The sequence below is a fragment of the Mustela nigripes genome, chromosome 16 (genome assembly GCF_022355385.1).
Source record: "Mustela nigripes isolate SB6536 chromosome 16, MUSNIG.SB6536, whole genome shotgun sequence".
Classification (NCBI taxonomy): Eukaryota; Metazoa; Chordata; class Mammalia; order Carnivora; family Mustelidae; genus Mustela; species Mustela nigripes.
The window spans coordinates 4616670-4644225 of record NC_081572.1 but is presented as its reverse complement, the minus strand read 5'-3'; the positions used below and the strand labels follow the sequence as shown (position 1 = coordinate 4644225).

The following is a 27556-nucleotide window of genomic DNA, read 5'->3' as shown; positions in this document are numbered from 1 at the left end:
GGTATGAAAGCTCCTTGAGTTCACTTTCCAGAGCCCTGGGGATTTTGACTCAAGTACACAGGAGTCCTTCGTGTTTGGTGTCATCAGAGAAGAAGGATCCAGGCAGGAGAAGACGAAAGCCCATCAGCCGGCACCAGGGCAACGCACTGGACAGGGTGGCCCCGGGATGGTGGCCCGGTCTGCCACCGCACCCAGTGGGTGGGGAGTTGCAATGATGGGGAAGGGGTCGCTGGGAGATGACAAAGGGAAGAAAGAACTCTTAAAATCAGATTAAAAAAAAAAAAGAGCAGTGACAAAAGATGATTTTTAACAAAGAAAGAACCACAGACATTAGGCTGGAACGCAGAGGTCAGCTCCCCGTTCCGTGCAGGTTGTCACACGGAAGCAGACGGAGTCAGGACCACAGAAGGGAGGCACCCGGGGAGAACTCCAGCGCCGAGCCCGAGGAAGGGAGAGGGACTCACTCCCGCCATCACGGACGTCAGGGGCGCAAAAGGCCACTGCTTCTTTGAGTTCACTGTACTGAGTTAGCTTTATTCCAGCAAATACAAAATATTTATAAGAATTTCGCAGGTTCTCTCCTCACCAGACCCTCCCGAATTCCGTTTGCTGTGAGCTTTCGTGCTAATGGAACAGAAACGGCCTGTGCAGCACGGAGGAACCGCTGTCTCCCCCCGTCCCACGTTGGCGGACCCCAGGAGCCTACGGAGCCCCCGAGCTGTCCCAGACACCGTCCCCATCAGGCCATTTTGGGGTTTTCCGGCGTGCTGTCTGTGGAAAGGCCCTTTCCCTGCACACATGGCTGTCTTCTCCCGAAGACCTTCATCTCCCTTATAGGCGGGCACCATGTTGCATCTTTGATGTCTCTCTCTAGCAGGGGCACAGTGCTGGGTGTGTTATAAACACTCAAACGAGCCTCCCTTCCTTAAGTGGGAAGTCCGTGTCATGCTTAAATGGGAGGGGCTCTTCGCGGGTCCCAGCTCTGAGGGCACTGATCAGTTCCAGCACGGAAGGTGGGTGTTGAGGGGTTGAGTTAGGGTTTTTGCTAAAAGCACGCTCCGAGCCTGGGACAGGCAGCAGCTGGCATCCCTGGGCACAGTGCCCCTCCCCCCCACCTGCCCGCACCTGGTGTGGAAAGGATTCGGGGGCGCCGTGCAGAAGATGGGTAACAGGTCCTGCTGCCTGGGTGTCCAGCCTAACAACGCTGCCCCCTCATTCTGCCTCAGAAGGCTTTCTGGAAGCCTCCGGAACTGCGGGGAGCATTCTCTTAGCAAATGCGTCTAACCCTGATGACCGTGATCCTGATTCCTATAAAAGGAGGACTAAGCTGTGGGAACTGTACCATCAGTGCCATCCACCTCTACAGCTATGTCTGGGGGAGGGAAGGAGCCTGTGGATGTCTGCATGGGAGGGCCCGGACCTCGCCGGACGAAGGCCATCTACATGTCGTAGAGCCGGAGCTGCTCCTGCACATCGCCAGCGGACATCTCCCCGAATGTCTCCTTGTTGTCCTGCATGAGCTTGAAGATGGCTGCCAGCTGCTCCTTCTGCACTCTGTGGGGAAGAGAGGACAGAGAGAGAGGAGAAAGGTGCTCCGAGCCCAGGGTGGCAGGGGCGCTGGGGGCCCTGCTCTATCCGCTACTGCTGAGTCTGCTTTCCAGGACAAGAAGAGAATCAAACCGCACCAAAACGCACTCAAAGCTCAACGACCTCAGCTGGAAGGTTCTAAAAGCCGGCTCTAGGTCTTGGGTGTTCACTGCAGGTCTGGGGACGCGAGTGACTGTGTGGGTTCCGGTGCCCCTGTTTCCCCTTGGGACCCCTTTGAGCATTGACCTCGCACGTCGGGGGAGGTAACGAGGAGAGGCCCGTTCTGTTAGGTGGCCGGAGAGCGAGCCCCCGAAGAAACAGGTTAGCGACAGCCTCAGTTTAGAGGGATGAGGACAAAGACCATGGCCGACCGAGACGGAGGGGGCGCACGTGGAGGGGCCCATGGGGGCTGACTCAGAGCTGGCATGGGGTCTCAGCAGGGGACTCAGTAGGGGAAGGGGCTCAGCACCTTTTCCTTTCCCTGATTTGCGCAGATACCTTATGGCCAGCGGGGGCCCTGCCTCTCCTGCCATAGACCGGCCCGCACAGGCTGGGCTGCTGGGACTGACCAGCTGCTGTCTTTGTGAGGCTCCGCCACACCATCTGACTGGCACAGGGCAACTCCCAGGAGGGCAAACATTTGGAAAGGGTGGGGCAAGACTTCCTCAGAGAGCAGGGACCATCTGCGGTTCCCGTCCCCGTGCCGGCTGTTTGCACGGCTGGAGTCTGTCTTCTGCGTTATCTCTGGGGCCACCACACCCTGCTCCTGGGCCCTCTCAGCCTCTCCCTGCAGCTGGCAATGCCACAGACACGGGCAGGTCCCACGTGGCTGGGCTCTGGCACAACCTCCGGCCACCCAGCACCCAGAAGGCTGCCCGGGGCCGGACTGGGGTCTGAGCATCTGGTCTTAACACGTGCGTCTCAATAGATTTCCTTCTGTGGGAACCCCATGTCTCCCATCCAGAAGTTGGTTTTCTGGCTACATCTAGAAACTCAAACATTGAAGTCCCAAACCCGAGCCTCTCTTTGTCACCCCGCGAATGTGCTTTCTACAGTCTGTTTTCCCATCTGGAGGAGAAGGAGCCTGCTGTAGGTGTTTGGTACCCCACCGTCCGAAGACAGCACTGAGAACTGAAAGCGTGTGTGTTGAGCTCCTTGGATGAAATCAGCATCTCCCCATCCCGGGCGACCACAGATTCCCAGATATTTTTGGTGGTTGTGGTGTTTGGGCACTTTTAACAGGAGTGGATCTATGGCTTGGACTAGGCTAGAGAGCAAGAGGCATTCAAAGTGAGAGAGAGCTCAAATTTTAATGGGTTCAAAAGGAGATTATTTTTTTTAAAACAAAGCAAAACTGAAAAAACACACAGTAACCGAGATCATCTACTCCAAGTTTATTGGGCTGAACAAAGGCCGAATGCACAGATCCAAGCCATCAGGAGTATGTGAGGCCTGGTGCCTACAAGGCCCTGGCAGGAAGAGTCCAGACAACTAACTAGTTAGATAACTAACCTGGAGGGAGTCACCTACTTACTGGATCCGTAAGATCCCAGCCTGGGCAGGGCCGTTCTTACTGCTGTGTGGGGACATGTGTGCCACCAAGCGTACATCTCCTCGTCACACGGCTTAGCGTGGCTTACCCACTATTGCCTGGTCTGCTCTCCGCCCCTAAAACCCAAGCTTTTAGGCCCAGAGGAAGAGGTCACTGGGAATGTAACATTGCCCCAGAGGTCGGCATCCTGGCCTTCCATTAAATGGCAAAAAAGTTCTCTATAAACTTACTGCTTAAAAAAAAAAAAAAAAAAAAGTTTTAACCAACACATCTAAAAACTGCCGATTAGTCTCATATAGTATAAATACTGTCCAGTATAAAACTCCAAGAAACGGATCTGGGACTGATCTCACTATCTGGTGAAATTCTGATCTGTCTAGGACACGTTCTAGGGAACGGCATCGTCCAGAAATCTACTTCAGGCGCACTCTTCCTCCTGCTTCTGCCGAAGGTGGAGATTTGGCTGAGCTGGTAAGAGCGTCAGGGAAAAGGCTTCTGAGCTCCAAGACGGCCGGATTGCAGAGACTAAGGGCAACAGAGATATGGGGCCGGCCCTGGTTCCCTGCTCTGGGACCATCAGCATGGCATCCCTCGCCCCCTGCCACCGAGCCGGCCAGCCAGAAAGAGGGAAGTGAGCCCCCAGGGAGAGGACAGTCAGCCGCCCCAGAGCCGGCCAAGAGCGCAGGAGCTTGGCCTCAGCTGTCTGGGATGCCTCAGAGTCTTTCTCGTTTTGGCTCCAGTGAAGGAGAAGGCCAGTAGACGGTAGGGGAGGCACCGGAATGCAGCTACAATGGTTTTGCAATGACAAGGTGACAAGGGACATCACAGATGTGAAGGGTGAGTGGAGAGCGGGGTTCCGCGTTAGGAAAGACCAAAGTCTACAAAACCCTGGCTTAACCAAGCAATCCACACCAACTGGGAGGAACACCTCTACCCGGGGTGGGGCGGGGGGCAAGGTACTCCCAGCACCTTCCCCGCCGAGGGGCAGGTCCTGATGGAGGGTCTGGGTCCCCGCGGATTTAGGCCGGCCAGAGCCTGTACGGCTCTGCTCTGGGGATTTCCATTTTAACTCTCAAGCTTTTTAGATGCCAAAAGGAAAAGCCTTTAGCAGGAGGCTAAGGATAACTTCATTATTCTTCGGTTCTGTAAAGAGAAATAGGGAGAAAAGATCATTTATTTTACTTCTTCCATCTAACAAGTATTGTGGGGGAGGACACGGGACACACGGATGAGGAGGAGGATGTTTGGGATTGCAGATGCTGGACACTGGTTTCTCGGTCATGGGGCAGTTGGCTTCTTGTCACCTGCAGTAGGACACTCTGTTCCCCAGAGCTGGCCTGACTCAGCACAGGACCTCAGCAGCCTGCCACACCCCATTCTGAGTCCGGAGTCCATGAACTACTGTTGAGTTAGGTCAGGCAGTTGCTGTCTCTGGGCAGGACAGGCCCTTTCTCTGGGCTGGTGGGCAGGGCAGACTCCAGGTCAGACACTGGGCGCTTCTGATTTCTGGCTCTGTGCTTTACTGGGCCCATCCTGTCAAGTTTGACTACTCCCTATTCCTGCCAGCAGGGTTTTGTCCCCGCTGGGGAAACTGACACCCTAGGATGGACGTCCACCTTTTCTAAATGACACCCAGCAGCGCACGGACTCATCAAGGGATCGCAGGGGATCAGATTTTGTTCCTCTGGCGCCCTCTCCTGGAGGTCAGAGTCTCGCGTGTTTCTAGACCTTAACACTGGCCAAGCCTTGGCCGACTCAGCAGGTTGCAGAGGCCAGGATATCCCACAGCCTGGGTTCCCCCCGCCTCTTCCCCACCCCCTGCCTGTGATGCAGTTCAAAACACCTCCACCACAGTCATGTCCCCCTCCAGAAAGGTCAGGACATTCTGAGGACCTTCAGAATGGGAGTGGGAGCTGGGGTCCCAGGTTCCTGCGTATCAGAGCCTTCCTGGTCTACACTTTCCTCTGGACCAGAAGGTGGGGAGAACAGATGGCGTACAAGCACAGGAGTGGGCAGGGGAGCTTCTTCTTTTTCCTGCCAAGCTCACTAGCTTCCCAAGCTCTGAGAGCCGGAGGAGCCGTCAGCAGCCGGCAAGCCCACTGTCCCGTCCACGCTCGGAAGCTGGATGCGGCCCCTTCCAGAGAGACTGCGGTGGGAACGCACACCCCCGCCAGCCAGGCATGGCAAGGCGAAGGGGGCCCTGAGCCCCAGGAGAAGCCCCGAAGGAGGGGACAGAACACGCTCTTCCCTGGGCGGCGACAAGCTCTGGATTCGCAAACCCGACCGTGTTCAGCCCCTCGGGCAGAAGGAAGCTGACCTGCGAGCGAGTCCAAGGATGGGAATGTCCATTTAAACACGCAGAGGAACGATCTGGGGTCTTGATTTTAGTCCCGCTTCCTAAGTGCTATGCCCTGAAAATTTATGAAGTGAGGCTTTAGGGGATGCGGGATCACGTGACCACTGAGTCCCCGGGCTCAGCCTACTGCTGCTCTGTTGGCTGAGTTGAGAAGTTTTTAAAGTCAGGGATTTGCTTGCAACTCAGCTGGGACCCAGAATGCCAGGAGAGGAATTAGAAACAGGCAGCGTTGGGTCGGAAAGAATCTGACAGGCAAAGAAGAGAGCACACTTCGCTGGCCTGTGGTTTCAGTGTTGGACGGTAACAGACGGATTGTTTCCACACTGGAATTCCAGGGCGGTGTCCTACCCACAGCTGGGACCAGAACGCACTTGCACCCGCCGCCGGCGCTCCCGGGCCACACGGGAACGAGCGTGCTGTCAGTGGAGACAAGGAGCCCAGGCGCCAGCCTCTGCAACCCCAAGCATCACCACAAGAGGGACGGAAGCGGCTGCAGGAGAGGTGTGGTCAAGCAGCCCCATGCAGTGCCACGTGGGCTGGCCGCTGGCCGCGTGCAGGGGCAGGAGGCGGCAGGCAGGCAGGCAGGCGGCACAGGCAGATGCGTCCAACAGCCGCGGGGAGCATGCTGGGAAGGGCAGGCATGAGGATGGACATGAACTCCAGCTGCACCCGGTGAGGATGGCACCACACGGAGCGAGGACTGTGTTTAAGGGCCATGGCGTCCACCGGCCCCTCCTCCACTTGGGCCACAGCCTCCTTCACCCCGAGAGAAGCCCCGGGGCACAGTCTCCACCTCACGGAATAGCCAAATGTCAATCGGTGCGTGAGAAGCCCTCCCCACAGGACCCCTCGGGAAAGAGCCCCGTGGCTGATGGAGTCTGCTGTCTAAACACAACAGAGGACAGACTTTCCCTCCCTCTTCCCGCAGTCCTGGCTCAGAGCTCAGGGTCGGTGGTATCCGACCCCGCAGCCTAAGGCCTGGCATCCGTTCCCTGTCCTTCCTGTTTCAGTGGCTCCTCACAGCCACAGGGAGCACCTGCCCGAGCCCTGGGAATCAGGCCTGTCCCGGCCACAGCTCCGTCCACGGGGACCTCTGCGGGACCTCAAGTGCACCCCGCCCTCCCTATTCTTAATCCAGGGGCCACACACGTTTCCTGTAAAGGGCCCGATACTGACTCTTCTGGGCCCTGTGGCTCACGTGGTCTCTGTTGCAACGACTCGCCCTGGCCACAGGGGCGTGGAAGCCTCCACAGACCACAGGAAACGGAAAGAGTGGCCGTGCTGCGGTCACACTGAGCTTACCGACCAGGACTACACCCGGCCACCCCTTCCTCTGCCCCGGAAAACCTGCCTGTCCCACCACTCAGGAGCACAGGGTTCTTTTTTGTTTTTTTGTCTTTCTTCTTATGGCAGGACAGAGCGGCAGGGCGACACCCAGAGGTTCCCGAGGGGGACGACAGTTCGGCCCCAGCCTCACAAGGGGGCGCTAGCTCCCCACCAGCGGGTCCTCGAGGCCCACGGGGGACTTAGGTCCCCTGGGCTCCCAGAACCCTGCAGCCCTGGGAGCAGGGGCCGGGTCACAGGGCGCCCCACCCCGTGCTGGTGCCCGGAATGTACCAACTGGTTAATGAAGGTGGCGGAGGAGGGGAGGTTTAGACTCGGTCAGTCATGTTGGGGACACGTTAACAGACAGGGGGAGGGAAGCATCACTGGTCTAGGGCCTCAGTCTCCTTACCAAAAGGATTTGCAAGAATATGTGTGGCTCAGGACCTAAGGAACTTGCTACAGGGAAGTGAGGTCAGAGGTCAGCTCAATCCTGAAATATAAAGGCAGCAAAGCGGGTCACACCCAGAAGCAGCGTCACCAGCACCTAGGGGAGGGGCGTGGATCCGCGGGAGGCCACCTTTCCTGCTCCGGGTCTTCCTCAGGCTGGGCCTACGCCGCCACCACCCCTCTGCTCCAGGGGAAGAGCCTTCCAGGCCGGGTTTGGAAGAGCTGGGGACAGCTGACACAGGGGAATGGGGATTCTCGTGGGCAGAACGGCTTCTGACCTTGGAGGGACCCCGAGTGCCGTGGCCAGCCGCAATGAACGGCTGTTGGAGTTCTGCATTCGAATACGCCCTCCTGCCGCCTGTGACCCTGGCAGCCCAGCCTGGGTTCCTGTTTCGATTCCCGCTTGAACCGAAGCGCGCCAGGCCCCAGGCCGGCTGGCAGCGTGCAGGAGACAGCTGGGCTGGGGGTCTGAGCACTGCTTCTCTCCCCAGCTGTCCTGCTGCTTCCAGAGCGTTCCTTAGCACCCTGGCGGGATGGAGGGAGGCCCGCGGGTGCGCAGTGGGTGTCCGGCGGGGGCGGAGGGGCCCCAGTTCTAAAACTGAGAAGCTAGGCAGCTGCCATTGTGTGGGAGCCCCGTGGAGCAGAACAGATGCAGACGGACCTCAGACGCTGGGCAGGAGGGGTGGGAGGGAGGGGGAGGGGGGCTGCCAAGTGGATGAGCGGGAAGAATCGCCCGGTCTCAAGTGATCGATGGGTTTTGTCAGGAACTCGCCCTGGGAGGGAAGGGCCGGCCGCTCGGCCTCTCGATTTTCCCTTCTGAGTGGGAGAGAGGCGGGCGGAAGAGGGGCTCAGCCGCCCTCCCCTCCTCCCCCCACCCCCGGAGCACCCCAAGGGGACTATCTGAGGACAGCCAGGACAGGAAAGAACCCCTAAACCAAAAGTGGGGGCATGGCAGCGGCTGGGGCAGTGGCTTGCTGCAGGCTCGCCCCCTCAGCTCTCCCCCTGCACCGCGTGACCGTGACCGTGACCGAAGAGGAAAGTGCTCGGCGGCCCTACCTCTGCTCCTCCTCCAGCTCCTCTTTGGTCATCATCTTCTTGTACTGGTTTCCCCGCAGCTTCCCAGGGCTGTATTTAAAGGAGAAGACCTCTCCCCCTGCAGAGAGGAGATGGCGTCAGAGGCAGCGGGAGGGTCTGAGTGCTAGGCGGCCTCCCCCAGACTCAGGGTCCCCTTCCCCTTTTGTTAGTTTCAAAAGGGCCATCTCGCCCAGAGGGGGTCTCACCGCCCTCCCCCCCGCCCCGGCCCCGTCCACCCCAGTGCCCGCACAGGTGCTGCCAGGCCTCAGAGAGGGCGGTGGCAACTTTTCTTCTCGCCTGACAGGGCTTCCTCCCACAGCCTTTCTGTGAAATCCCACGGCCACTGAGAAACTCCAAATGGGGATCCGGAGACAAAATTGTAACAGCTGGGGAGAAACCAGTCCCCCTCCTTAAACAGCACAGCTCCGTCCTCCCAATGATGGCTCCTTTCCCACACACCGTCCTGAGCTGTCCACAGGTCTGTCTGGCTGTCCCTCTCCAGCGAAGGCTCCCGCCGAGCTGCTGCCTGCGAGGATGGTCCACCCTCGTCTTTGAGGCCCTCCACTACTGCTGGGCGACTCACACCAGAGGGAGCAGGCTGGGCCAGGGTGCTGGGCTCCCTGCCTCTCCTCCAGCAGGAGGGTGCCTGGGACAGACAGCACAGGGACTCCCAAGCCTCCTGCTGGGGTCCTCCAGCTCCAGGGCCTGGGGCTGCCCGCCAGTGATTAGAAATCTGGAACAACGCATCCAGCCCACGGTAGGACCTGAGAGTGTTGTGGCATTTCCACACCGTCTTGAATTCGGGCATCAAAACTGGTTTTGGGTGGGTGTGCTAGGATCTGCCAGCCCCTGAGGGCAGACTCCTAGCTGCCTTAGAACAAACAAACCATCTCGAGGCCTGATGAGGGCACACCAGAGGTCTGGGCAGAGGGAGGCAGGACCGTGAGACAGGGAGCAAGGGCAAGTGCTGGGCACATGGGCGCGGGCTGCAGGACAGAAGAGGAAAGTGCCCCCAGAGCATCGCCCTGGGCTGAGCATCAGGGAGGAGACAGCCCCTTGGAAGCGAGGCCCGGCAGGTGTAGGGCACACAGCCCCAGCCGCCCCTCACAGAATGACCTGTCTTGTCTAATTCCCATGAAGGTGTAAAGAAAGGAGCATGGGAAATGCGGAGGCCAGCAAATCGCCCTCCCGTGCAGGCGCAGACCTTTTCAGTTCTGTTCTGGAGAGTTTACCGCTCTGTCACTCCAGTGCCAGGAATCTCCAGTGCTGGAAAATCTCAAATCTCACCCTGGCCTCCCGCTGGCGGCTGTCCGGCTTGATCAGGCAGGCTGACGGGGGTGGGGGTGGGGATGCCTGGGCCCGTCGGATTCAGCTGCTCTCTGGGCTGAGGGAGGAAGGTTCTGGATGCAAATTCCGAACCCAAATGTTACGTGGTGGGGACCGTGTTCTCTCCAAACCCTCGCGGAGGAGAAGGCTGGCCGGCTCCACCGTCCTCTCTCACGGCCCCTTCATCCCGGCCAACTGCCCAGAGAGCAAGGCTGAAGCCTTGCCTTGGGAAGAAGTTACTGCATTTGCACAAGGATTCCTTTGCTCTTTGTTCTTTCTGCAAATATTTAGTGAGCGCTGTGCTCGCAGCAAATAAAACGTACAGCAAGTAAAGAGAAGTCAGATACAGTTGGAAGTCGGTCGTGAGTGCTCTGCAGAAACGACATGGTGTGGGAGGGAGGGGGCTGCCTGGAAGATTCTCTGGGGGCGGGGGTGGCATCAGGAAAGGTTTTATGGAAGGTAGTTGAGGGGGTGCCATGAGTTGAAGCCTGCGGTGTCTGGGGAGACAGATCTAGCAAAGCAAGGAGGCCGATGGCACTGGGTGGCAGAGAGAGGGGCCAGGACATGGGGGGGGGGGCAGGGCAGGACATGGGGGGGGGGGCAGGGCAGGACATCATGGAGGGGAGGGGCCAGGACATCATTGGGGGAGGGGCTTGGTTCTTCCTCTGGGTGGATTAGGGGCCTGGCCCAGAAACAGAGGACTCTCTCCCCATCCCTCCCCACTGGGGACCCCAGCCCCCCGCTGGCCGGCTCTTCCTCCAGGCTGAGCTCTGCTCAGGTTGACAAGTAAAGGCTGGAAAGTTCCATTCCTTGTGGGTCCATAGAACCGGGAGCTTCCAGCAGCACCGGTATGGGCTGTCTGCATCTGGGGATCTGGGCACTTTGCTGAGTGAGTCAGAGCTGCTGTCTGAGGGGCCTGAGTCCTTGAGGATCAGGAAAGCCCCCGAAAGCCTGCCTGAGGGGCGTAATCCCACAGAGGCTGCCGTCTCAGAATGAGCTCACAGCCGACCCTAGATTCCGGATCTCAGAAAGAGGCAACAGAGAAAGAAAACCAATTAGCTTCAACATCAAGGTCATTGTGTTGCTATGTTTTAGAAACATAAAACATAAAAAATTCTGCCAGCTGGGTACGACTCAAGGTTTCCATTTATGGGGCAGGTCTGATTAGTCTCCTGTTTTCGGGCTCAGGCAGAACAAACAACTAGAAAAGGCTTTCACTTAATCACATCGTATGTGGTGGACCCAGGGATAACAGTCACATCCAATTTTGCTGGCCCAGAGGTTTCGATGGGAGGGCCCCCTGGGAGCAGGACTTCCTCCTGCAGCTTTCTGTGAATCACCAGGTCGCTTAGGGAGGGCCTCTGAGCGGCACTAATCAATTAGCCTGAGAGCTGAGCGGCTCACTGCAGAGGGGCTGGGGGCTGGTCCTCTTTTCCTCTGACAGCTGCGGCCATAAACCTCGCCTCCCGCCCCTCCCTCGCCTTGTCAGAGCTGCCAGGAAGACACTGGGGGATGGGGGGTCTCCTGGGGGCAGCAGTCAGAGAAGGGGGAGGGCTCCTGACGAGGCACAGGGCTGGGTGTGAGGCTGGTGAGCCTCCCCTCGTTCTAGCCTGGGGCATCTGGCAGCCTTGGCTCTGGTCCCTGTTGGTGTCCCCAAGTCACTAACAGGATGCCGACTTTTGGCATCCCTGCAGGTGCCTGCGGCCACCCAGACAGGGACAGACGCCAGGGCCACAGTCCCACGCATCTCTAACCTACAGATGATGGAGGAGAACCAAAAGCTCTGGGGAGAGCAGGAGAGCAGGCTCCCTCACCACCGGCCTGCGCAGCTGCCTGCCCTTCCGTTCTCCTCTGAGGCAGTACTGACAAGCCGCAGCCCCATGGGGCCTCAGGGGGGAGCTGTGGGGCCCCCAGCACTGCCCTGCTGCGGGCCACACGCCTACGCCAGCCGTGGTCAGGGCATTCCTGCAACCCTCTCTTTCCACTGCCCCTGCCAGCAGTGAAAGTCACAGCAACAGTCTCACTTTTTAAAAAAATGATGAATATTTCAAACACAAAAAATAAAAATAAATAATAATAATAATAATAATAATAATAAATAAAAGGAAAAGGAAAAAAAAGAAAGAAAAGGGGTGCCTGGGTGGCTCAGTTGTTAAGCATCTGCCTTCAGCTGTGGTCATGATCCCCGGATGCTGGGATCAAGCCCCGCATGGGGCTCCCTGCTCTGCGGGAAGCCTGCTTCCCCCCCTTTTTTTTCCCCTGCGTGTGTTCCCTCTCTCACTGTCTCTCTCTGTCAAATAAAAAAGAAAAAAGAAAAAAGAAACAAACGTACACAAAAGGCCAAGTAATAAGTCCCCCAGACTTAACAAATGTTGACATGTTGGTTCTGTTCATTGTTCGTTTGTGTGTTTTTAAAGAAACAAAACACGACGGCCCAGCAGAGACCCAGACCATGTGTGGTTGTGTCTCTGTCTGTCCGGGGGACTGGCCCCCGGGGGTGCCCAGGGCAAGCCCACCGCCGTCCACCCAGTCAGGTTTGAATCTGGCCAGTGTTTTAAATGCTCCCGGTCACTCCCGCTCCCTTCTCCTGGCGGGCGGGTGTCTGATGGTGGGGAGGTCCTGCCAGTCAGCTTGTCACGGGGCAGAACGCGTGGGCAGCGGCCCTGTGAGTGGCTTTCGCCTCCATCAGATGGAAGGGGAGACGTCTGTCGTCTGAAGTGCTCGAGCAATGATGGGACGGGCGCTGGGGGGCAGGGCAGGGTCAGGGTGCTTGGTTTACTGGCGAGATGGGCCTTCCAGAGCCTGAGACAGCTCACAGTTCAGAGACAGGAAGGTGGGGACAGAAAGAGGAAAGGTGACCGGGCCGGGGTGGGGAGTGGGTACGCCCTGCAGGCTGGGTCCCACTCACCCTCTTCTTCCTCAGGCCCTGCTTGGGGTGGGCTGTCCCCGCCATCCTCCTCCTGCTCTGGTTCCTCTTCCTCCTGCAAGGCAAGGAGAGAGTCAGCCCCGGGCACCCGGAGGAGCAGGAGACGGTCCCTCTGATGCGTCCTGCAGGTGCCTGATTCCTTGGTGAAAGCCACCTGACCGGGGTTGGGGGTGGCAACGGTCACCCTTGGGGGGAGGAACCAGTGGAATCCGCACGATCTCTGTGTAAACACCCCCGAGTGGCCAAGATGACGACGGGGAGGCTGTGGGTGGAGGAGCTACGCTTTTGACCATTGAACCTCAGTCCCTCTGCCCTTTCTGCGTGGGTGCCTGTCAAAGCGTCTGGAGGCCGTCCAGGTCATGGGATGGGACTCCCACCCACGCTCCGCCCCCGACCCTGCGCCAGTGAGTAGAACAAAAGGCACCAGAGGAAGGCTGGCGGGCCATCTGCAGCCCGGGGCCAGGCTGGGCCATCACAGGGGAGCGGCGCTCGTGGGCGCAGACTCCGTCTCTGCCTCCTGGCACCTCGTTTGTACCCCTAAGAGGCTCAGCATCCATCTTCCCCAAACTGGAGCTCCACCTCCTTCAGGGCCGGCGCTCTCCCACGAAAGGACTCAATAAACAGATGGCTGGAAGGAGTGTCCCAAGATGGCCTTCTTGGGAGGAAGGAGTGACTTCAACCTGCAGGAATGCTGGGGGGGCGCGGCGGGACAGGGACGCACGGATTCTCCAGCTATAGGGAATTGAGGGTCCGCGCGGCCCAGGGAACCGTGATGGGAAGCAGGCGGGCAAACACGGACAGACCCGCAGGTTCAGCGAGGGAAGCACACACAGGAGGGAGCCGCCCACAGCCGGTGGAGACAGCAGCACGCCTGGGCCTTTGGGACTCGGCTCCCAGAGCAGGAGCCTGGAGTGGCCCGCAGCAGGCTCGCTCACAAAACAGTGAGCGAAGCAGCCAGTCACAAGTAGCAAACCCTGAAAGGCCTTGAGTTTTCTGGGACTTTCTCGCTCTCTGGACCCCACAAAATGCAGCCGGGAGGAGCGGGGCAGGAGGCAGGAGCAGGACTTGTACTTGGCAACAGTGTCCAGCAAACTCAGCACCAGTGAGATGGGAGAGCCACGCTGCCACGAGGGCCGCCGTGATGCCCCCCTGGATTTTGCACAGCAAAGCGTCTTTGTGGCTGCGGGGAGGGGGTCAGGCCTCTCCGGGGAGGCAGGAAAAGGAGACACCCCTTTGACCCGGCCAACTCACTTCTGGGGATCTGCTCTGGACTGGGAAACCACCTGTCCATGTTTTTATACAAGGGCTCTAATTGTGCGCAGTAGAAAACACAGCAAACTGGAAACAAGGAAATGTTCATCCTTAGAGTGAAATGTCTTACCAGTAAATATATTTGGTTAACGTGTTCACCACGACATTACCAGGCTGAATATATCACAGTGTGCCTGTGCCATGCAGCCCTGTGCTTTAAAAGGAGGCGGCGGTACAAACGGATGTGAGAAAAGCATCAGGTAAATTACCAAGAGGAAAAGCAAGAAGCAGCACGGTGTGAGGGGGACAGTCTTCTTGGTGTAAATACAAAAATGGAAGTGCACACACATGCTCCTAAATGCTAACGAAAGTTTTTCTGGAAGGATGGCAAGGCACTGTTAGCAGTCACTACCTTTGGGAGGCGGAGCTACCATTGGGGGTGGAGCCACCTTGGGGTGGGGCTACCTAGGGGGGAGGGGCGGCCCTTCTCTGTTCATCTGATACATTTCTGTATATTTGGATTTCCTAATAATACGCACGAATATGCATTAATTACTCCTAACATGTTTTTTTTTTCTTTAAAGATTTTATTTTATTTATTTGACAGACAGAATCACAAGTAGGCAGAGAGGCAGGTAGAGAGAGAGGAGGAAGCAGGCTCCCTGCTGAGCAGAGAGCCCGATGCGGGGCTCGATCCCAGGACCCTGGGATCATGACCCGAGCTGAAGGCAGAGGCTTTAACCCACTGAGCCACCCATATTTTTAACATGTTTTAAAAATACTACACAAGCTGAACTTGAAATCTGCTGGACTATGAAATCTAATTTCTTTTTTTTAAGGAACAGAAAAGGAAAAAAAAAGAGACAAACAGCCATTAACCCATTCAGGGCTAATAAAGAGAGGAGGTGGATTCTCCCATTACGTGTGCGGGACACCGAGATAAAAGAGAAATAAACGCAGTCCCTTCCACAAGGATGTCATGATGCAGGTGGGAAGACAGCTACACAGTGACTGCCATCCAAGGTGAGAACGTCAAGAGCCGAGGCCAACCCCACCACCCCAAAGGGACACGGTGAAAGCAGACCTGCCAACACTCTCCTGGGGAGACGCTGGTCTATATTTCAATCTTGCACTTGACTTGTCAAGTGTGCTGTTGCTTAAACTGTGGCTGTGATCCCGTTGGCAGGTTGGCAGGTTAGGAAAGCAATTCAGAGGTCGCTACTGATGGATACATTTTATTTTATTTATTTGTTTTGACAGAGAGAGAGCGAGCACAAGCAGGCAGAGCGGCAGGCAGAGGCAGAGAGAGAAGCAGGCTCCGCACTGAGCAGGGAGCCTGACGCGCAGGACTCCATCCCAGGACCCAGGGACCATGACCTGAGCTGAAGGCGGATGCTTCATCGACTGAGCCCCCCAGGAGCCCAGCTTCTGATATATTTTTTTTAAATATGCAACCCACATCTTAGTGTGGTTTTCAGCCTTAAGAATTTCAGAAGCTACAAACATACCAGAAGATGACATTGGAGAGGTTATTTTCATTTTAAATATATTGCTATCGCTCATTCAAATTCGTGTAATTACCACAGTCCGGGGCTAGATATGGCTCCAGCTGATTTTCACAAAATTCAAAAAAAATAGTCACGGCCCGAGGTTCGGCGACTGAGGAATCGCTTTTGTGATTCCAGCCTTTCGATCTTACGACAATCTGACACACACCTGACGACCTGGACGTGACTTCAAGGGAGGCTGACCAGCTCCCCAAGGTGCCCGTGGGAAAGGCCTCCTCCACCAGTGCTTCGGGCGCGCACGAAGATTAAAATGAAAAACTTGGCATTCAAATGTCAGGAAGCTAAGTATAAGAGGAATTTAAATAAGTAAATATTCAACGGATGTGTGCTGTAACTTTGTAGCATTTACACTCCTCAAGTTATTAAAAACTAAAACTGCATGAAGACTTTGGGGGTACCCCTGTATCCCGGAATTAAATGACAGATAAATAGCGCAATGTGTGTGGCAGACGGAGATACTGTTTTATAAAGTTTCTGGTGCGCTGTGTCTTTATATACAGGGATGTAATTTAAAATAGATTTTTTACTGGAGACTTCATGAAGTTTGGAAAGCAGTGTGGGGTTGGCCATGTACTGGTTTCTGTCTGTGCAGAAAACCCCTTCCTTCGGAAGATGCCCCTTGAAGCCCGTGGGCCCGCTGGGCACCAGCTACCTCAGGGCGGCCAGACCCCCTCCCCCAACAGACTGCTCACAGCCTGCTTTGCAAGGCCAGAACAGGTCAAGTCCTTGCGGGAGAGCGCAGCGGCTGAGGGCTGGGCCCTGGGCACCGCAGGCTTGTCCGGGTTACTTGGTGAACTTTAAGATGACATCACCATAATGGAGCGGAGTCCATGATTAAACAAAACACTGTTTATTGCATTTTGCCCTTATTTTATAAAAAATGTGTACCCGACAGAAAAACGGAAGTGCTGATACCGGTCATAGGGTGGGCGGGTCTGGTACCCAGCGCGCTTGGGACAAAGATGGTCGTGCTTCTGGACGTGCGGCCCATCGGCCTCCCTCCAGGGCTCTGCCTCCAGACGGTGGCCGGTGTTCATGACCATGAAGGAGGGCGGTGCGGGGCAACCGGTCGTCAGCAAGGCTGCACCTCTGCCCTTCCCTCCTGCCACACGTCCTGCCTTCCATTCTGCTCTAGCACGGGCAGTTCTGAAGATGTGTTTTCTGGAACACACTGTGTGTCTAAGCAACACAAGAGAGGGGCCCCGAGGGCAGCTCGGGGAGCCTGAAGGGAAAAGCGAGGCTGCAGAAGGGACACTGGGCAGGGAGCCTCGCGGCTTCCGCAGTGACTTGCTGGAGTTTGGTGTGGTTGCGGGGGACTGCGGGGGGCTGGGAAGCAGGGCTCGGACGAGGGAGATGTTACAAGGGACAAGGCACCTGGGGGGGGGGGGCTGCCGGCAGCTTTAAAATGGGGAGAAATGGGAGGAGACCAGCCTTGTGGGAGCAGAAAGGGGAATGGTGTGGTGAGGGCAGGGTGGGAGGCAGGAGGAAGTCCACGAAGGGGGATCAAAGCGCGGGCGAGAGACGTCAGGCCTCAGCTGGGAGGTGAAGGGACTCTGGCCTCCAGCTCAGTGTTTATTGAGTGAATCAGCGAAGGACTGGCTGGCCTGCCTGAAGGCGAGCCCCTGGGGCTCTCGAGGTCTGAATCCCACCCACCCTTGGCTTGCTTCCCCACACTCGATCACTGTGGATTTCTGGTCAGTGCCCTCGGTCCTGAGCGTGCTGCAGAGTACCCTGTGCTGTGGGCTGAACTGGGTCCCTCCCCACACTCACAGGTTGAGCTCCAACCTGCGAGTATCTCAGACTGTGCCTACGTTTGGAGAGCGCGCCTTTGATGAAGGAATTCAGTTAAAATGAGGCTGATGGCGTGGGTAAGCGGGGGAGGTCCCAACTCCATCTCACTGGTGTCCTTTTAAGAGGAAATCTGTAAGAAAGGACCCAGGCGAGAGACACCAGGGGTGTGTGTGCTCATGGAAAGACCCCTTGACACGGTGAGAAGTCGGCACCTGCGTGCCAGGGACAGAGGCTTCGGGGGAGAGCGGCCCTGCCCACATCGGGACCTTGTAGTTCTGGAGAAAAGAAATGTCTGTGTTCCGAGCCGCCCAGTGTGTGGTTCGTTGTTCCGGCAGCCCTAGCAAACCGACACACCAAGCTCTAATGAAAGTGCGTCGGTTTTGAGAAAACCGTGAATTGGTGACGCCCTCTGGGAGTGACAGCCGGTCTCATCCCGGCTGGTCCCCAAGGCAGTCTTGGGCTGGGACCCAACGCCTCATCTCACTGACCAGAGCCCACAGTTTGACTTCACATGTCCCGGGACACGTCTCCAATTCAGCCGTTTCCCCCAGTGCGGGGGATGGCTTGGCGGGGAGAGGCCAAGCACGGGGGCCAGGGGCTCCCGGAGGCCAAGGAGGGAGGCTTCTCGGAGCCAGCGCGAACCTGCAGCTGCACATTGCCATATGGCTGCTCCCGCGATCCGGAACACAGCGCTGAAGCAGAGGAGGGGGACAGAGAGACAGAGAGAGGGACGGAGACCGGGGTGGGGAAGAGGCAGACAGAGAGAGAGAAACAGACATCTTTGTGTCTGCCCGAGAAGATGTTTCTGCCCTGGGGTCTCGCACTCAGGACTCGCTGGGATCCTGGAACTGGGCACCAGAGCTGATTCGGGCTGTGGCTACAGGCACCGCCCCCCAACCCGGTTAATCCAGGATGAAATGAGAGGACCGCGGGGCCACTTGCACGGGATGCCTGTCCCTCGCTCCCCTGCCGCAGCCAGCAGAGAGAGCAGGGAGCTCTCAGGGGCCCGTGCACTCCTCCGCAGCCTGGGTCAGGCCCCTCCACTGCAGGGCCCGCGGCGGGGTGCGGGTACAGGGCTCCCTCCTGGCTCCCACCGCAGGCCCAGCGGGTCTGACGGCGCTCTCCCCCCTTCCAGACAGATTCCATTAGGCAATCGGGCTGTTCATCTTCTGCATTCAGAGGGCAGCCGCCGCGGGCGAGCAGAGGGCACAGAGCTGGTGCCAGCTCCCACACCGCCCGCGCTGGATGGGGAGGGCGGGCCAGCAGAGGTCATGGCGGGCTCTCTCCACCCGTGTGTCTCAGCAGCTCAGCCACTGGCGCCTAAGTGACAGCTCCAGGCCAAGGACGTGTGGGCCAGCCCTCTACATCCGTATTTGCAGCTGGATAAGGTACCCCCCACCCCCGCCAAGACAAGGAACTGATGTCTTCTTCTCCTAAAGTGGCCCCTCTCAACTCCTCAGACTTTCTCAGTGGCCACAGCATCGTTGACACTTGGTCACGGCCTGGGAATGGTGATCCACGCCTGCTGCTTCTTCTCCACTTGGACTTCTCAACTGCCCCCACGCTCCACGCTCCTGCCAGTCCCTCAGGGCCCGACAGGGCACCATGTCCTTGACCTCACTCTCCTCCAACTCGCTGGCTCTGAGAACATCTTCGAATGCCAGCTTTATGACTTTTTTTCCTACTAAAACCCTAAAATGACCATTGCCATGCTCAATTCAAATAATCCCCTGCTCTGAGGTTCTCCTGCCTCAGGAAGTTTAGTCCCCAGTGCCTACTGGGAAGTGCTATCCACGGTTGGGGGTGGGGTGGTGGGTGGAAACTTGGGGTCACCTTGGGCACACGGTCTGCCTTCCCCTATTCACCTCTGGGTGCTCCTCCTTCCTCTGTCTGCACAGGCTCCTCTGAGGCCACAGGACCCGGCAAGGATGGTTTTGAGTTCAGTTTTTATCCTGGCCTCGGCAGGCTAAAAAGCTGCCTCGGCAGCTCCACTGGGGGTGGAATGGAAGGGAACTGCTGTACGGAGGGAGGCGGGAAGAGAAGGGCCAAGACCCTCGGCCTGGCGTGCGCGCGCGCACACACACACACACACACACACACACAGGGCAGTTCTGCTTTTGCTTTATGCCCTGGATTTCCACCTAAGATTGAAGAAGAAGAAAGGTATCTCGTGCTTTTAAAAATATGAGAAAACCACTGATCTAATGTGGCTTTGACCCAAGACAAAACCCTAGCTGATAAAACCTTTGACGCATTGCCAGTTATCCAGTCTCTGTTTGAACACTTCTAGCCTCGGGGAGCTCACCACCTTACAGAGCAGTCTGCCGCTCTGGGGCGTGACACACAGCTCTAGTGCGTGCAGACAAGACGCACGAGGCCTGGGGCGTGAAGAGAAATGGCCTCGGCCTGCTGCCCAGGGTGTGCTACGAGGAGGCAGCATCTGCCTTGTTCCTTCTCTTTGCTGTCCTCGAAGCTGATGCACTCGCCAGCAGGGGCTGGGCTCTGCTGTGTGCTGAGCCTGCTGTGTGCTGAGCCTGCTGTGTGCTGAGCCTGCTGCTGCAGCTGGGGCTGTGGCCGTGAACATGGCAGACCTGTTCTCCGGAGCCGACATCCTGCTGCAGCGGACAATGGAGACAAACATAAAAGGTGACCTCAGTGCTGTGAAGAGAGCTAGAGAGAGGGTGGCGTGCTGGAGCAGGGGTCGGCGCACTTCTTGTTTGGAAGCTGCTCAGGGACACAGAGGCTCGCAAGGTGAAGGAAAAGTCGTGTGGAAGTCTAGGCCAGGAAGGGGCTGCCAGGCAGAGCGAAGAGCTAACCCTGGGCTCCAGCTGAGGTGCAGGCCTGGGGAGTCTGAGAGCCTGATCAGTGACGGAGGGGGCACAGGACAACGGGGACTGGAGGCAGGGCTGGCCGCCGGGGCCACACTCAGAGTTTGGAACTTATTCTGCATGTGACGGGAGCCATCGCAGGGCATGGAGCAGGAACCGCGGATGCGGATTCCATGTGATAAAGATGGTGCCTGCAGACGGAGGTGACGGGACTCGCCGATGGAGGGACTTTGGGCCAGAAAATAAGAAAACAAGGATGTTGTGTGGGCTTTCGGCCTAAGCAGCTTTGGGGGGGCCACGGAGGAACTCCAAGCAGATGGTGAAGAACGGTGTGGGCAGGGCAGAGCCAAGGGCATGCATGGTGGGCAGAAGTCAAGAACCCTTAACAGATATGATGGTCTCAGGGGACCTCAGGGGCTCACTGGACAACCACCGGCAGCCAGCCATGTGAGGTCAAGCTCAAGGAGAGCCTGGGCATCATCAGCCACTGATCAGGAGGATGACAGTGGCCAGCGCGTTCTAGAAGACAGGTCTAGAAATGAGCCGTCCACTTGATATGGGCATGAGCTCTTCCAGCACGGGCAAAGAACAAAGGAAGAATACTGGGGAATTCTGGGGAAGAGGCTGACTCCTGAGGCCGAGCTGGGGGATGGGGTGTAGCCTGTGCCTAGCACACAACGTGCGGGGGGCAGGGAAGAGTGGGGCTGCAGGGCCAAGTTCAACCAGCCAGACTAAAAAGGCCATCCTGGACTCCGACCTCCTATCCCCATTGAGGGCACATTCACCAGCCCTACACACGCTCTCTTGCTCCCATGGTCAAGCATGCCAGATCCAATCCTATCAGATTAACGGTTTTTGGCATTGTTCCTACAAAAGAGGATTTGGAGGGCATCGAAAGCTTCACAAAAAAACAAAAAACAAAACCACCCAGGGGCAGAAACATACCTTCTCCCCTTCTCAGCAAGAATTAGGTGGAATTTTTGTGCCTACGGTTTCATGGAGGGCGGGGGATAAACGGAGATGCCTGAGCACAGGGAGAAGAGCCCGTGGACTGACAAGACCAGAACAAGAGGGGTGAAGGGAAAGGAAACTGCTGTGCTGGGGACCAACCAGGCTGAAGGACTTTGACCAGGACCAACTTTAAGGATCCTTTTTTTTTTTTTTTAAAGACTTTACTTATTTATTTGACAAAGAGAGGGATAGAAACCAAAAGTAGGCCAAAAGGCAGGCAGGGGGTGGGGGGAAGCAGGCTCCTCGCTGAGCAGAGAGCCCGATGTGGGGCTCAATCCCAGGACCCCGAGATCATGACCTGAGCCGAAGGCAGAGGCTTAACCCACTGAGCCACCCAGGCACCCCAACTTTAAGGATCTTAGTAGAAGACGGGTGCCCAGGGTTTAAAGTCTCTAAGGTAGCCTCAACCAGGGGCACAGGAACTGGTGAGACTTCAGGAAGAATAAAGATAAGAATGATTTGACCCTGGAGCTGGGTTTACTAATCTTCATAGGACACCACTGCGCTGAAGGGATTTGCTTGTCTCGGGATTGATCTCAGAATCTGAGCCGTTAGTACATCAGCCTCCGGCCAGGAGACACATGAGTAATACCAAGGTCACAGAGCTAGCTTCTTGCTGAGAACATGCCCAGGGTTGTCTCCAGTGAAGGTCAGGTTGGCCAGAGTTAACAATGAACGCAAGGAGTTCTTCCTTGCAAATACTGGAAACAGGTGCGCACACACACACACTCTCTCCCCTGCCAGACACACAGAGGCCACGAAACAGGAGTGGTAATGGGAAAGCCCATGACTGCTAAGAGCTCTAGGACAAATCAGAGATGGTTTGAGTCCAACCCCTTCTACTTGAGGAAACTGAGGTCCAGAGGTTCTTCTCCCAAGTCCTTCCTAGGTAAAAATATTAGGTGAACGGGTACCCTGATTTCTCACACCGGGTTTCCCCTGGACCCGTTAAATCTCATTTGTTGTTCCTTAGCCCCCATGGCCAGGAGGACGTGACCGATCCTTCTTCCTCCCACGCTGGAGGGCAGGAAGACAGCATCCCAGACCTCCTTCGTGGCTCGGACCGAGCAGCAAACTACTCTGTCCACATAGAGCACCCCTTCCAGGAGGAGGCTTCTGAACCCCAGCAAAGTCCTGCTTCGTGCACTGTCCCTAACGGCGGCCAAGCGAGCGTGGTCGGATTCAGGTTGTTGCAGAAATGCCTGAGCCGCCAGGGATCGGACATTGCTCAGGAAGCACAGCCACTGCTGGTCTCAGGCTGTCTCAGCCCTCCCACTCTGCGGCTGAGGCCGACCATCCAGGAAAGAACAGGGCTACGGACAGACTGTCTGAAAGGGCGCACTCTCCACGTTTCCCTTCTAACCCTCCCTCTGAAGCTAGGCAGCTTCACTACTTCTAGAAAATTCTAACCGACGGCTACATTTTCTGTGTGCAAACAAGAGTATCTCTGGAACAAAGAACAAAATTGAGCCATTAGGAAAGTCCCTGGACATCTTTCTCACATGAAAAAAAAAATTACGAGCCAGAACGACTTCGCATAAAGCACCCTCTTGCGCTTCCAAACACTGAACTCTTGTTCGCAGCTCTGGGCATCGTCCTCTATCCGGGGATGTTTATGACTGTAATTACTGTGAACACACTGTTTTATGTTCTGCACTTTTCCTTACTTATTTCTACCAACTTGCTAATTAACTCAACGTCCTAATTAATGGACATTTGGAGTATTTCCAGTTTCCTTCCCAGCAAATCACTAGACCTACTACAGACTGAGTGTCTATATCCTCCCCAAATTCCTATGTTGAAGCCCTAAGCCCCAGTGGGATGGTATTTGGAGGCGGGGCCTTTGTTGGTAACTAGGGTGCATGAGGTCCTAAGAGTGAGGTCCCCAGGAAGGGATTATTGTCCTTATAAGAAGAGGAAGAGACCAGAGAGCTCTCTCTCCACCACGTGCCTACACAGCCAGAAAGAGGTTGTCTTGTGAGCCAGGAAACAGGCTCTTACTGGGAACTGAATTGGCTGGTACTTGATCTTGGACTTGCCAACCTCCAGAGCTGCGAGAAATAAATCTGTACTTTTTAAGTCTCCCAGTCTGTGGTATTTTGTTATAGCAGCCCGAGCTGACTGAGACACGATTCCAAAGTGATATGAACAACTGCCAGATATCTATTTGGCCCTCGACTAGCTGGCTTCTGCGCTTTTGTTAAGAGAACAGAGAGCGGGGCCATGTGGACACCACGAAGGTCGGGACAGATGATGCGGGAGTGGATTTACCGTCTCCTAAACCCGTTCCGTGGCCTCTGCAGGGGGTGGGGGGCACAGGGACACGCCTGCGGTGATGACGATGGTGAGGGTAAGGGACACAGCATGGACCCAACAGCAGGATAACTTCAGAAGGTGAACTACGGGGGCGCTTGGGTGGCTCAGTTGGTTAAACGTCTGCCTTTGGCTCGGGTCATGATCTTGGGGTCCTGGGAAAAGGTCCAGGGTCCAGCTGCATAGTGAGGGCAGCCAAAGGAGGCTCAATCAGACCACCACCACCAGAGTGTCTGAAAAGTCAAGCCCTTTCCTGAGAAATTCCCCCACTGGTTTCTTTTTTCCAACACTGTATTTTTTTTTTTTTCACGTATAATTCACATACAGTGTTATAGAAGTTTTAGGTGTACAATATGATGATTCAACAACTCTACATTTCTCAGGGCTCATCAAGATAAGTGTACTCTCCAGCAGTGTGTTTTGGGAAATTCCAACTTACAGAAAAATCAGAAGAATGAAACAATGAACACTCGGACACCCTTCACCTAAATTCACCAGCTGTTAACGTTTTGCCATCTTTCCAGTCTCTCGTGCGTGCATAGATGTGTCACTGTTAGAATCGTGACATGTTGTCCCTCAATGTTTGGGCATGCACCTTCCTTTTTAAAATCTATTTTATTTTATTTTAGAGATTTTATTTGTTTACTTATTTGTCAGAGAGAGAGAGATCCTAAGCGGAGGGAGCAGCAGGCAGTGGCAGGGGGAGAAGCAGACGGAGCTGGGAGCTCGGCCACAAGGGGTTCAATCCCAGCGCCCCGGGATGGTGACCTGAGCCGCAGGCAGATGCTTGCTTAACAGACTGAGCCACTCCGGCCTCCTAGGCATGCATCTTCCTAAGAACAAGGACATGTTTCTAATCACAACACCAGCACCACATGCATGAAATTGAGCATCGATACAATAAAATGATCTCATAAGTCATTCCTTTGAAATACCTCCCAGCTACCTGCAAGATGTTCTTGATAGCTCCTCACCACAGCCCCAATCCAGAATCCAATCAAGGATCAGGCATGGCGTTTGTCTGTCTTGTCTCTTTAGTCTTGAATCTAGACGAGTTTCCCTGCCTCCTCTGTGTGTGGTGACGTCCCTACTCCGTTGCTGAGCAGAGCGAGGACCCGGAGTGCCAAGAAGTCTGAGTTCTGGCACGGATGTAAATCTAGCACTATTCGAGTGACCCTTGACCTTCACCTTGACCATGGTTTGGGAATCCTCTGACATTGCCTTGCTGGAATCCACACCTCCAGTTCGCAAGAAGCCCGGCTATCCTAAGATTGCAGCCTACACATCAGCACCCAAAGGCACAGTTTCCTGGCCTTAAAAGGGACCAGCTCTTATTCGTGACATTGTTGGTCATGATTCTTTGTGAGGGAGGGGCGTGCCTATCATGCTTCCTCAGCTGCCCACCCCTACACTCACCCCTAGGAGACATAACAAGAAAGACCTTCTAACAATACGGCTCTGCCCTCTGCTTGGCCTGCCTGTCCCTGCCGGCGGATCACCCCCCATTTCTTCAGTGGCTGCCCAGTGCCTCAGTCCATTACGCTACTTTGCTTCCCAGCACAGCGGGGCCGCTTCCCCGATGACCCAGGGCCGCTTCCCCGGTGATCCAGAGCGCGCTGGAAGGCTGCTTCCCTGGGCCCCAGATCCTTTGCAATAATCAGCTTTGTGAGTCAGAGGCAGCAGCTGCCCTGGGCCTCCCGGGCCTGGCAGGGCAGAAAGATGATTGGATCAGAAGAAGTGCCATTAGTTAGGCAAGGTGGCTGCTCTGCAGCCGCCCCACTCCCTCCCACACCCCCTCATTTCCCCAGGGCCCTTCTACCCGCTTTCCAGGCCCAGCAATATGATAATGAGATCTCAAAAAATGCCCCCACCCACCCCACGTCCATATACAGACAATTTCTTAGCGGCTTCTTGCAGGGCTAATCCCACCACCGGGAAGGCAGAGCAGTGGGGGACAGTGGTATGTGTCCCCCCCAGCACCTGACCCCAGGCCTGAGGCACAGCCACAGCCGTTTGCTAGCTGGAGTTGGGGGGAGCTCAGCAACTCAGCAGGGTCTGAACCCACAAGGGCAGGGAAACGGACTTAAACGTAACGCTTACGCTGGGATAATCTCAGGACCGGCTGTCGCACAGGGAGGGGAGACCCAAGCCTCAACTCTCAGAGTCATGTGGCAGCTGCCCTACGTGGGAACCCCTGTGATGGGCTTTGTCCTCTGAGCACCCACTCACCCCCACAGGACAAGCATTTTCCTAATGAGGAAAACTGTCCTCTGGCTGCTCCTGACTGGGGACGCTGAGTCCTGCTCACCAGCTCTGGAACTGCTGAGGACCCCACAGGCCTTGTGCAAAGCTCTCTCAGAAGTGTGTTGTCCAGGGGATCGAGACGCTGACTGAGCGCCACTAAGGGCGGCGTTGCAAACTTCTGTCTAGAATTTGCTGCTGGGGTTTCGAGGGCCCTGTGTAAACCGTGGGAGCAGGGCTGGTTGAGAACTGGGGCTGGCTGAGAAGGGCCCCCACATCTCTCCTAGGCCTAGAAGGCTGGGAGCGCAGGCAGAAGCCCCACCTAACACACCAGCACAGGTCCCCCAAACCCTACCTGCCACTGGCCGGGGAGGTTCGCAAGGGCAGCTGGGCCTCCATTAAGCAGAGTCTCTGTCCTTGGCCCCCGGGGGGACGGGGGAGGGAGGAATATGACAGCCCTCCTCAGGCGTGAGAATCGGCTCTCATGACACAATTAGTCACCCACTTGTCAAACAAAGCGCCTGGTCAGAGGGGTCCCTGCACGCTTAACTTGGCAAAGAGAAGCCACGCCTTGGCCCAGCCTCATGGCCTTCTCCCCTCAAGGGTTCGTTCCCCTGTAAACCACAGTGTCCAGCAAAATTCTAAAGGGCGCTGCAGATACTCTACTGACAGGGCCCCCAAGCAGCCTGCTCGTGGTTTCTACTGTCCCAGCCATCCTCCCCTGCAGAAGAGGGGCTCGGGAGTAAGAGCAAGGCATTCTGGTCCAGCAGACTCAGGGCCCCGAGTGGTAGCCTGCCGGGGTCGAGGGCGCTGAAATCCTGGCAGTGTGTCTCATGGTGGCCAAGTAGGCTTCAATGTAAAGATCAGCACTGGAAAAAGTGTACGGGGCCGGGGGATGGGCGCACATCTCTCCTGATGTTCCGAAGCAAGGAAGCAAGGCGTGAGGTCAGGACAGAGCTCAGGGACCCACCACAGGGACTGGGAGGGGGCAGAAGCAGGAGGGCCGGTTCGGGGGTGCTCAGCGGAGCTTTCACCTTCTCCTCCACTCCCCCCAGGCCTGGCTTATCTGCAAGTCCGGGGCAGAGGTGCCAAAGCACGTGTGCAGCTTGACAAGCACCATACAATGACTGCGTTTGTTCAACGCCTCTTCTTTCGGCCCCGCCCTGTGGCTTCCCACCCCGAGACCTCAATGGCTCTGGAGTCTGGATTTCACATTGGTTTAACAGGAAAAATCAGCATTTTTTTTCCTAAGTATGACCATTTCTTCATGATGGAGACAACTCTCATCACCGCAGATCGTGAACATGCACGTGGATCCGGGAACCCGCCGGCCGGAGGGGTGCGGGGCGAGGGGTGGGTGTGACCCGAGCCTGGGAAGGAGGGAGCCGGGACCGGGAAGTGGAGCGCCCGCACCACACACTACACAACTCCCATAGGCTCGGCGCTCGCAGGCACTTGGGAGGGGGAGGGCCACGGCGAGTTTGCTCGGCGGGATCTGCGCTCCTGGGGAACAGTCGGCCCCAGGCAGGGAGCCCGGTCCCCGGCCCCGCCTGAGCTGGGGGGAGGGGGAGGCGGGCCCCGAGGTGGGGAGGGGCACCGAGGAGGGCCGGGTCCGTACCTGCTTGGCCTCGGCGGCCTGCTCCTCCGCCTCCGCCTCCGCCGGCGCCGCCTCTCGCTCCCCCGGCCCCTGGAGCTCCCCGGGGCCCTCCGGCGCGGCCGCCGGCTCTGGGGCGCAGGGAGGTGCGGGGGTCCCGGGGGCCTTGGCCGGGGTCACGGGCTCTGGGCTCGCGGCCGCCCCGCGCCGCACCAGCAGCCAGGCGAGCAGTAGCGCCAGCACCGTGGCCAGCACGGGCAGCGCAGCCAGCAGCTCGGCGGGCGCCTCCATCGCGCCGCGGCCGCCCGAGTGCCCGCCCGCGGGGACCCCGAGGGAGCCCGCCGCGCCCCGCCCGCGCCCCGCCC

At 56.9% G+C, this 27556-nt stretch overlaps 1 protein-coding gene across 3 annotated transcripts; it reads right to left on the bottom strand.

Annotated features, from left to right (window-relative positions):
- Positions 1-513: 513 nt before the first annotated feature.
- MXRA7 (matrix remodeling associated 7) lies at positions 514-27518 on the bottom strand. 3 transcript variants are annotated; one of them, XM_059378386.1, is made up of 5 exons: positions 27216-27518; positions 12577-12649; positions 8325-8421; positions 7231-7311; positions 2967-4282 (listed from the first exon to the last, which is right to left on the bottom strand). In XM_059378386.1, the coding sequence occupies exons 1-4, from the start codon at positions 27480-27482 to the stop codon at positions 7278-7280; spliced, it is 471 nt and encodes a 156-aa protein (XP_059234369.1). In that variant the 5' UTR covers positions 27483-27518; the 3' UTR covers positions 2967-4282; positions 7231-7277. The 3 variants fall into 3 exon arrangements, with proteins under 3 accessions (XP_059234368.1, XP_059234369.1, XP_059234370.1); XM_059378385.1 differs by lacking the exons at positions 2967-4282; positions 7231-7311 and adding an exon at positions 514-1554; XM_059378387.1 differs by lacking the exon at positions 7231-7311.
- Between the last annotated feature and the right edge of the window lie 38 nt (positions 27519-27556).

Excerpts from the sequence above, each read along its gene's own strand:
- MXRA7 (XM_059378385.1), bottom strand. The coding sequence starts at position 27,482 with ATGGAGGCGCCCGCCGAGCTGCTGGCTGCGCTGCCCGTGCTGGCCACG. Across the intron at positions 8,422-12,576 it reads AGGGCCTGAGGAAGAAGAGG|GGGGAGAGGTCTTCTCCTTT; the intron begins GTGAGTGGGACC and ends TCCTCTCTGCAG. Across the intron at positions 1,555-8,324 it reads GAGCTGGAGGAGGAGCAGAG|AGTGCAGAAGGAGCAGCTGG; the intron begins GTAGGGCCGCCG and ends TCTTCCCCACAG.